The 11,347-nt window shown below is 37.6% G+C and overlaps 1 protein-coding gene across 1 annotated transcript in view; it reads left to right on the top strand.

Annotated features, from left to right (window-relative positions):
• The first annotated feature begins 1,944 nt into the window (after positions 1-1,944).
• SLC39A10 (solute carrier family 39 member 10) overlaps positions 1,945-11,347 on the top strand; it is a 63,064-nt gene continuing 53,661 nt past the window's right edge. The window contains exon 1 of the mRNA XM_019473515.1: positions 1,945-2,054. Coding sequence (XP_019329060.1) covers positions 1,959-2,054 — 96 coding nt within the window. The 5' untranslated portion in view covers positions 1,945-1,958. The remainder of the gene's footprint in view (positions 2,055-11,347) is intronic.

Genomic DNA, 11,347 nt, shown 5'->3' with positions numbered 1-11,347 from the left:
GAGTTACAGGAAGTCAATTAGCTTTTCCTGTCCTGCAGACTGTTTGTGAAACGTCAGGAGAAGCAAAGAGAGCGAAGTATTCCTTCAGCTTGTGAACAGAAGCAATAACCCTGGAAATTTAGGATTATATTTTTAGATTAAAATTTGTTGTGGGCATGAAACACACTCCCAGGGAGTTGGTTCACAAATGGGAACCATGATATCAGATGTAATAATGACATATTGGACCATATATTTTATTAATTCAGAAGTGTTGCAAATCTTGCAACTTCTTCACATAGGAGGGTTGGGTATTAAAGCTCTAAACATGAAGAAGTGAAGGCAGTATGAAAGCCTGTTGCACACTAAATGCACTCAGCAGCTTGATAAATGCCTTGTAGCTGGGCTAGCAGTATGTATCACTTACTTTGGAAGATGGGCAGTTTGATCAGTAAAGACCTGCTGGATGATCAGAAAAAAAGAGTAGACACACGGAATAAGTGAAGGATATAGCTGAATCGGGTGTGTTAAGCAGTAATGAATGGGTGAAACGTGCTGTTAATGTGATCATCAGTCTTTTAATGACACATCATAACTGTTTTCCCACCATTCGTGTATAGAGTGTTAATAGCATATGCTCAGAAGCAGCTTGAAAAGAAACAAGTAAATCACATCATTTCCTCTTGAACTGTTCTTTAGAGCTGTTTTAGACATTAAACAGACAAATAGTAATGTGAAAGTGGTAGAGCAGAAGATAACTTAGCTTTCCAAAAGGATTCACCAAATGCCTGCATTTAAAAAGGGTTATGGTAAATTTATTACACTCTTATCACGCAATGAATGTTATATAGTGTGCTTAGAAGTGTTTTGTTTGGGGTTTTTTTAATTAAGAAATGTGTTATATAATTGGGAATTTAATACACCAGTGATGGATCATCAGTAACTAAAGCTAAGCAAGGGTTAGGGGTGCCACCTCAAGTTAGATATCAAACCTAGGGGTGGCAAAATCATGGTGTCCCCCAAAAACAATTTTTGGAGGGAAATGGTTCGGGGCACAGAAGGGGTAGCCTTCCCAAACCCATTTTTACAAAATGCTGCAGTGTTTGATTTCAGATAAGATCTGGTCTTGGATAAAGTGCAAGTAAACTGAGCTATGCAGTTATATCAAATAAGACTGGCAGGTTATGTATGCATGGAAAATATCAGGTTGCATGATAAGCTGTGTGGAAAAAAGCATCAGCCTGGGTTTTGAATCGCTTGACAAGAAAGGATGTTTGGCATCACAGCAGGTTAAAAGTAGGGTTCTGGAACACCATTAGCATAATCTGTTTACTGTCTAGGCAGGTGATAATTGCTTCCGGATAGGCCTAAGGGAAATGAACATTCTGAAAACATAAAGAGGTGCTCAGTGACAAGGAGGGAGGAATTCTGGAGTTACCTGGGACCAAATGAATAGTAAGAAATCCTTCTCAGCAGGGTGGAGTGAGAAGGAAGCCTTACATCTTAGTAACTCCCCAAGAAGGGTGTTGGTAGTACAAAAAAAGGAAGGATTCCCAAAGCTAGGTTCCCTGTATCCCTCAGGATATAAGCTATGCAAAAGGACTGAATCTCTGAACACCTGTGTTAAGAATCGAACAGTTTATTGGCTGGATAGAAGGGAAGTAGAAGAAACTTCTGGTCTTGCAATAAGTAGATTCTGTATGGTTCCCTCTCATTTCTGTCCTGTCTGCAAATGCTTTGTATGTAATTCAGTTATCTATTTTGGATTTTGTATAAACAATCTTGCTACTTGTTCTTAAATAACCTGGATTTTAATGACTTCAAGACACCTAACTAATATCAAGGTATCCCACCCTTTACAGGCACGATAAACTTTAAACTGGGATGCTGGACCACTTTCATAATGTGCCCTCCCCACTCCCCTCCAATATCACCCTAAGGGATCCAAAGGATAACCAAGTGTACCTCCATTAACGTGCATGGACTACTGTAGAGATGACAATTCAGAGCTGTGGGCCAAAGAAACATCTTTGGATTGGCAGCATCAGCCAAGAAGCTCCTTGATACACATTAAGGTAGTGGGGCCTGTGCAACCAGTAATAATTAATGTCTCCTATCACTGAATTTTGGCAGCTTTCTGCTCAGTGTGTCAGCTGCTATGAATGGTATTCCACAACATATAGGAACATGGGTTGTATTTTAGGGAGAGGATACATTGACTTAGGCATTGAAACATTCACCACATATATTCTTTTTGAGAGTATAGTCCTAGGTGATATAGAGGCTTTCAGAAGTGTTATCAACTTGCTTAGATTGTGCCCGCGTAAATCTTTTTACACGTTTACTTCTATATGATGAATATACAGGCTCCTAACCAAAACTGGTAACTAATATTGTAGCAATTCTACCTAGAATACCAAAGGTACAAATTAATCAACAATAACCTCTTTGAAAGTTATGTCTTTTGGCAACTTTCAGGGGATTCAGGAACAAAGTCATAATCAAAGAGGGGTTTAGTTTTGGGTTGGTTTTTTTTCTTTTCCTGAACTGCAACTGTACAAACTCAAATCCTAATCAAAATTGATCTTGATAAATTTTGAAGAGTGTCTCGCCTGTTAAAATGTCTACCTAAGGTCCCAAGTACTACTTAGTCTTTCACTTTGTCAAACTTGTTCTTTTAAGGTCACTGCACTTGTTCCGTCAACAAAACTTCCCTGTGACTTTTTCCCTAATCACTTTTGTTGTCTCTTTCTCAGTTCCCTTTTTCTTTTCATCTCATATTTGCATTTTTAAAATCTATTCATATTCATCCAATTTACACCCTCATCTTTATTCCAGAATATCCATTGCCTTTAAGATTTCTTACTTGATCCAACAGACATCTTTTATTTTTAGTATTTCTGATTATCATCTTCCTCCCCCATCATTTGGTCTATTCTCTTCATTATTCTCTCTAACTCATTCTATTAAGCTTCCATTTAGACGCTAATATATCATTCCAGGTGCAGCTGTGTTAAAGAAGTACTGGCCATTAAATTATTTTAAAGAAATAGGCATGAGTTGTTCTCCTTTCTTCTAAAGAAAGTTGGGCTTTGTTGGCAAGGAGACAGAGTGGAACTGACTGTCAGAAACTCTATATTGTGTTTCCACTTGTGTATCTGTCCTGGTATGTAACTTACCGGGATTTTCTTGTGCTTCTGATTTCAACCTCCAAGCCTAGGTATTACAATGCTTGTCTTAATTCTTGCTAGCATACTTTAATTATTTGCATTCATTTACAAGTCTTGTTCCTCAGACCAGTAGAAATTATAATGCTAATTCAGTGTGTCTAACTTCAAAGCACTAAGTGTACTTTTAGGTCCATGCAGGAAATCTACTAAAAATCAAAAATAGTAAATTTCTTGAAATTTGAAGGTAGATATATTAAATAGCTTCTAGTTTTTTGCCTCTCCTTTCTCATCACTGGTTTTAAGTCACTTTTACTGCCTCTGCATAGGGCTGCAGTACCATCAGAAATGACGATGTGCTGCTTTTTTTTATGTCATCATTTATAATGCAGTTAATATTAAATTGAAACATCAAGTTAATGTTCATTGTCCAAAACAAGATCATCTAGATACCATTGGAAGAGAGCTCTAGAAAGTATTTTTCCTTTATGTTCCTGTTAGTTAAGGCTCAGTTTTCCATTCCAATTAGGGTAAAAAGACAGTATCTTTGAGGTTTTATGCAGGTTCAAGGGCTTGTCTACCCAGAGCTGACTTTAAGAGGAAGGCTTGAATCACTGTTTCTTCCTCTTCTTGTCTGGGGAGAAGTGGCCTATATGGAAACTCTGTCATACTTCAGGGTTACTGTCTGCCAGTATAGTATGTCTGTGAGGACAGTATTGCAAGGTCACGTTTTGCTATGTCACAAAATAAATGTGACACATGTAAGGAACATCAGACTTTCTGCATGTAAGCTGCAATAGGATGCTGGCTCAATGGATGCCACAGATTTCCAGATTTCCAATCATGGGTGAAAGAGCTTGTGCTATTGCACATATCTGCAATAACCACAGATGAGAAGGAGCTCTGAATTCTTTCACTGAGAATGGGACCAATATACCAAAGTTGTTTGTTCTCTCAAACAAGGTTCTATCTAGGAGCAGAAGACTCTCCTGGAAAGCATAAAAGTATCATTGGCCTGATGGTCTCACACTGGTAGACCTTCCATGGGATCTCCATGAATGTAATGCATGGATATTAAGAGTGTTAGAAAGTTTGCCATTGCTGAGGTAATTCTCTGTATTGCTAAAGCAACTTCTTAAACTTTTTCCCAGAGATACAACAGTGAGAGAGATCAAGGAGCAGGAATCTTAATCTAGTCAGAGCCTGAATATTGGGAAGAGGGACGTATGAATGACAAATAGCTAGAACTACTTTCCAGCAGCTTCAGGGACATTATTGTACAGTATGAAAATTGCTAAAGCTGAAGATAAGAAGAATTTCTCATAACCTGTGTCACTTCAAATTGGTTAAATGTGTCAAATGAGCTACTTTAATGTTCTCGGACACTTCTTTTCAGGCATTCTTCCAGCTTAGTAATACCTTCTGAATTTTCCCTAAAATACTGCTTCAACATATCTGCCATCCACCTTTGCAAAGGGGGAGGTGGGAGCAGAAAGCTTTTTGACGATGCCAATTCCTTCAGTGCCACTCGTCTGTTCCAGATTAGTTTCTATTTTGCCTCTCTTCAGGTTAAACCTTCTATTTTCTTCTATTAAAGCAATGAACATATCATGTGCATTTTCCACCTCTTTAACTTTGTCTGAAACTGATTTTGACCCCTTGGTTTTAATTACCCTGAGACAGTCTTGAACTACGTTTAAAAACCTTCTGTGAAGCCAACCCATGCTGTACATCTTAATTGTATTTTTCAAATTGAGGATTCCTGCCTCCAGTCTTCAGATATATTTGAATTGCATCCCGAAATAGAGGTTTGTAGTTAACACCCACGCCCTCACCCCCCAAAAAAAGTTTTTCTATAGAGCAGTATCTCCAGTTAATAAGAACCTAATTCCAGTTTAGATGTGGAGTAGCTAGTAGACCGTTACCCCTTCGATTCTCTCAGGAAAGAAGTGAGGGCAAGGCAGTGCATCTGGTTAAGAGCATTAGATGTTCACTGTGCCTTTCTTCTATTATGATTTTCAAATGTGTACCCACTGTTATAACCAAATTGGGTTCACAAGAGCAATTGAATTAGCAGAATTTCAAAACTTGTGGCTTTTTATGACTGTATCTGTCTTGTCTTGGCCAAGAAGACTCATTATTATAATTCCATCTGGATAGAGGATGCTTACCACCTCCTCAACAATTTGTTCATTATTATCTCTATCAGTATGCATTCCCATACCCTTCTCCAATTTCTTATCACTGGTTGCTAGCTCTGGAGGAAAACAGCAAGAGGCAGGACTAATGGGAGAGTTAAATTTGCCCACTTTCACATACCTCCTTCAGTAAATCTGCACCCCAATAAAAGTTTTCAGTAGCCAGAAGGAAGAACAGAAGGTAAAACTTGTAGCTTAAGAGAGGCAAATCTGTGACCGACTCCTCAGATGAAGGACATCACAGGTATTCCCTGCAATGATGCTCTAAGTCCATTTCCTCTCTTATTGTAGCGGAATGTCAGACTTAATGCTACTCGATCCATACCTCTTTGGTGTAGTTATTGGCTTAACCTTAGACCTTCCTCTCTCATACAAAAGAATAAAGCACCTTGGCTTTGCATAGATGGGGTGTCGATCCTCTACAGTGAAGCACTACTCCTGTTACTGCAAGAAGCCGCCTCATGCAGATAGTGGAATTAAGCTAGTCTAAAAATACAACATCAGCATCTTCTCTTTAACAGAGAAAGACAGATCACTGCTGGAATTAGAAACCTAGCTTTACTGCTCAAAAAGTTTTTTCCTTTTCCTGTATCTCATTCTGTGTCCAAAAATTCAACCTGAAAAACTCAGACCTTTAACAGCCTGTTGCGATGACCATAATAAAAGCAAATTTTGTGCTTCTTTTTCAATGCTAAATAAATAAAATTACTATTTCTTCTATTTATTCTTGAAGTATTAGGTAAGCTATTATTAAACCAAATCACTACATTTGAAAACATTAAATCATTGTCCCCCATAAGTAAATGGAAACCATCCTGAAGAATTCACAGGACACTGAAACAGGAAAAAAAGCAGCAATTATTGTTATAGTGTGCATTTGTATATTTTGGGGAATGCCGTAGGCAGTGTTCTTGTGTTTCTTAAAGTAATTATAAATACTTAAAGGGTATTTTGAAGGGGTTTTTTTTAACATTGCAATTTTAAATTTGTAAAGTCTCTTTGGTGCGTAGCTTAGAGTTGAATGTACAAATAAATGTTCTAAGTAAGGAAGTAGAAGAAAATACCACTATTAATTCTAGTTAACGTGCAACCGTTGAGAAGAATCCTAAACCAAACCAGTTACTCCCACAACAGATATCGCACTCAGGAAAGAGCGTGGTAATTTATGCTTGACAATACAAAGTTAAATGCATGTATTTTTCAGATTTATACCAGATCAGTTGAGAGGCTATCATTCATTTTCACGTTATTGATCTTTAATCTATCTGGTAAAACCCCAACCTTCTAATAAAAAAAAACTGATCATATGAGAAGTGTCAATCAATGGAGACAGAGTCTATTAACAAGCTGAATGCTGTGTACCTAACTAGGTTTGGCTGAGCTAACTGCTCTCTGAACATGTCTTCCTGTGCTTCAGCTAGAAAGCCAACCTCAGGGCACAGCTAGTTTTCTATTCCTGCTGTGCTGCCTTAATCTAGTAAACTTCCACCTCTGAACTCATTAAAATGTTTTATTTTCTTAATTACAAGATGCTTGCTCCATTCTTCTGCAAGACCATTTACCCTGATTCCATCTCTGCATTAAATGTTTTTTAGATTTGGGCATATCTAAGCATTAGTGAAACAGAATCAGAATCCATTTTGACTGTGACTAAGTGGAGAGATCTGATCCCTGGAAAAGGAGCTGTGCGAGTTTGAGCTAAAGCTAATAAGACATTCTTCTAAGTCTTCAGACATTGCTGGAGTAGTGATGGCTTAGACATGGAAAAGGTGTTTGTCCAGATTAATAGTTTTTCCTATGGGAATTATTATAAACTGCCTTGAAGACATTAAGCACAGAATTACAATAGTTAGACCCAGTTCTTTTTTCACCCAAATTCAAGGGAGCATCAGGTTTTGGTTTTTAGCTAACGTCATAACATCATGCACTGTAACTAGAAAAGTGGTACTGGGCTTTGATTCTTGGTGTCAGCAGAGTCTTTGGGTATCCAAAGTCCAAATGTTTTGGTCTTCTGTAAATGGTCATGACTTCACTTTCTATGCTGCGTAACTTGATTTAAAATACATTTTAAAGATGCCCATAAAAACTTGCAAAGGTCAGACTAAAATGGCATAGTCAGTCAAATGTGAGGCAGCTTCAAATATTCTGCAATCCAACTTTAAGTCTACTGTCATGGCTCAGGAATTCTATGAAACCAGTATCAATGTTTTCTGTTTAGTGTGCTGCACTGCTAGTTCAAGCAAGAAAACTGAGCAGCTGAAAACTAAGTAGTTATCTAACATTTTTAATCTTTAAAATTAGGAGGGAAAGGCGACCAAAAGAACTGGCTAAACAACATTGTATTTAGTCTTGTGAAGATGAATGAACAGAGCGCTGCTATTCCTTTCGGCACATTCTCATGAAATCTCGGAGAACTCATTGCTGGTTCAGGCTTTGTGTATCTTGGGGGAAAAAAAAAAGGTAAAAAAAAAAGTATTACATTTGAGTTTCTAAGTAGTGTTTTGTATGTAAAAACAAAGTGCCTTTTCTGGTAATAGGCACTACTCCAATTCCAGGACTACAGTGCTGGAGCTGAAATTACATGTGTTACAAATACAATTTGTCATAAATTTATATGGTGCCAGTCAGCAGCTCTAAATGTAGGTTTTGCTTCCTATAAATCTAGAACCAAGAGATTTTGGTGGGTTTGAAACTTAGCAAATTGTTAACATAAACAAAAAGTAATGATAAGAAAATTAGCTAAACTTCTACAAAAATACCCATGCTTTTGGACATATCACAATCTCCCTCTGTATTTAGTTCATATTATTATATATTATATAAAAGGCATATTATATTATACCTTTTACTTATAGTGGTATCTTGTTTGTTTATTTTACTTTGAACTTTTCGGGGAAGGGGCCTGTGCTTAATTTATTTGTAAAGAATAGGCTAGTATATGTGGCTCAATGTGTCTGGAGCCTCAGCTCCTGCCTTCTTGACAATATGTATGGTAGCAGCTTCATTCACCTTCTATCCTTGCCGATTCCAGTTAGACTTTTCCTTCAGCGGATCTACAGGAGTGGGCCCCAAAACAGCAAAGGAAAAATTTCTATGAAGTGGCAAAACAAGAAGAACTTGCTCTTAGATTTAATGTTTTAGTTAAAAATTAGATTAGATTTAGTTAAACAATGCTTTAACTAAATAGCACAGAAATAGAAAGGTTTTTCTTGACACAGAATTGTCATTATGGGTAAACTGGATTTAATAATTATAGACTAATAATATGAACACGAGCAAATGAAGGCAAAGCAAAGAGGCAATGTATTAAGGCAGACAGTACATAACTTCTGGAATATCTATGCTGCATACTTTTCTGCAACAACTTTTGACAGTTGAAAGCAATGAAACATCTTGCTGCTTACAATCAAATACACTCAGAAATTTTCTGTGATGGCTCAAAGAAACTAAAAGCTAAAACAACTTTCTTGAAGTGGTGAGAGGGAAGGGAGCCCTTCTTCATGTGCAAAGATCTCTGTGGGAAAGAAACCAAGCCATGCCATTTAATGATAGCTGTGCATTACTGCTTAATTGTAGATGCTGGTTTTATCTTTTATATTTTTTTTCTCTTCCATTGTCACTAAAAAAAATCTCTATTGAAACTGAAACTTGAGAAACAAAACTAACTTTGAAGTTTAATCCAGAGTTTATTGAAGTGAGCATATTCATTTTAGTAGATTTTGCATCAGTCATTTGGTATACCGCTTTTCTCGTAGAGCCACGTAATATTTGGGAGGAGTATACATATACCTCTCTGCATACTAGAAAGGCATAAATGTTACTATCAAATAGAGAAAGAAACAATGTCATTTTGGTTCATACTGAATTCAGTGTGTATGAAGCATTTAATAAAAAAGATGATTTGTTATGTTGTTATTGTGTCACATACCTGGCAGAAATCAAGAATTTTTTTTTCTGTTTTTTAATGTGTATGCAATGTACCTAAAGAAATAACGTGGCTTTCAAAATGCCTGGCTTCTAGCATCTAGGACTTCTCCAGAAATGGCAGAATCTGGAAAAGATCTAAATGCTTGGTAGTCTCACAGCAGGAAACACACACACACGCACACACCCCCATTCAAACGCACACCAGCTTCATGTCCTGCCACACTCTACCTTCCATAACAAATGCTCTTGTCCTAATTTGGTGTATGGTCACGACCACATTTTTCAGTAATGATTGGGACATGCAAAGGACATGATTCAGCAAGACCCTAAAGCACGTGCCTCACTCGTAGCACATTTATATTCCCATTGATTTGAAAAGAGCTACTAAGCAGCTCAGTCAAGGTAAATACTTGCCTGTGTAAAGCCAGCAATATGTTTTAAACTCTTGAATTGGAGCCTGATAAAGGGTAAGTACCATGTTCCTTTATAAACTTGTTTTATCATCATTTTCAGGGAAAAAATTAAACCAAGCAGACTTCCTTTAAGTTCACTAGGTGGCTACTGGAAATTATTGCTCCAGGGTAAAAGAAACCAAATAATCTTTTTTCCACGTTCTCTTGGAACTCCACCAGCCACAAGCACAATGGGGGGGCGGAGGGAGGAAAATCTTACATCCCATTGTCTCCACAGGACTCACTGTTCCCTACTGAACATGAGTGTCAATTTTTCCGATGGCTTACAGATTTGTCAGATGGAAAGCATCTTTCTGCCAAAGATAATGTATATGTTTTGAGTGTATGGGTAAAGAAGAAAATTGTGTCACTCGCATATGGCTTGCTTGGTTTTTAAGCACTTCAGTAATCATTCCTAACTTGGAGTTTGTGGCAGACTAAATTGTATTAAATCCTTTCTTCAAACATCTTGACAAAGTATTATTGCTATAGGTATCTCAAAATTATGTACAACGTTTTATACCTTTTTTAAAGGTCAATGTTGAAAGTTCCCTAAAAAAGCTCTAGCGGTCAGCTTTTTTTTGTGGGAGGTTTCTGGTGTCTGGTTTTGCTCCTCCTAGAACGTGACAAAGTGAAACTAAAGGAAAACATTTTTTGCCTCCTCTCTGAATTTATATTAACAACGTGCTTTTTTCCGAAAACAGAAGAGAGTTTCAAGACCATACAAATATTATTGCTAAGCTTTAATCCCTTGAAAATAAAGTCAGGCTAAAGCAAACAAAGTCCATTGAGGACAAGCTGTTTTTATTAGGGCATTAACTTCAGCGGCACTGTGAAAGGCCATTCCCGTGTGTGTCACTAAGCATCAAATAGAAAAGCGTTCTCAAGCTGCTTCTTCCTGTATGATATTGAACGAAAACTGCTTTAAAACTTAAAGAATAATCTTCACAGAATTATCAGTATCTCAGGAACAGCATATGTGTATATTCTATGTCCTCTACATCACCAGGGCATGGCTGTCTGAGAGAGATGCTATGTAATAACAGTCAGTGGTTAGAGACTTCAAAGGCCTGCAGTGAGAAGAGTGACCGGGCAGTGAAGAGAGGTAGATAGCTTAAGTTTTACAGTTGAGCTCTTATCAGCAACAGATTTGTTTCTCTTATTGATTCCTCTGTACTTGTCACTATTCAGTTACAATTCCACCTTGTCAAATGCTGTCACAAAGGAACCATCAGCACTAGTTTAAGTACTGTGTTTCCTGACCTTCAAAAAAACACCAAACCTCAAATGACAATTTGGTAAGGTCCTAATACCAACATGACTTTTCTGGAGCTGCATTGGTAATAGCAGTAGGAGGAATTGGAGGAGAGAAGAAAGAGTCAAAGAGGGAAGACTAGTTCAGAGGAGGAAATCTATTGTACAGCATCTCCTAGATTGAATATGTTTTGGATTTGTAGGATTCCAAGGCAGTGGTCTGTTGTGAACATGACTGTCCCTATCTTGCACACACCTTACCACCAGGATAGACAACCACTGCATATTTTTTTCTGGCATCACTAAAGAGAGAGACCGTTTTGGGGTGGGTTTGGGTTTTGTTTTTTTTTTTGGGGGGGGGGGGGGGGGG

Source organism: Aptenodytes forsteri, unplaced genomic scaffold (genome assembly GCF_000699145.1).
Source record: "Aptenodytes forsteri isolate BGI_AS27 unplaced genomic scaffold, ASM69914v1 Scaffold183, whole genome shotgun sequence".
NCBI classification, from domain to species: domain Eukaryota; kingdom Metazoa; phylum Chordata; class Aves; order Sphenisciformes; family Spheniscidae; genus Aptenodytes; species Aptenodytes forsteri.
The sequence above is the reverse complement of the archived record's forward strand: the minus strand, read 5'-3'. Positions and strand labels throughout refer to the sequence as shown.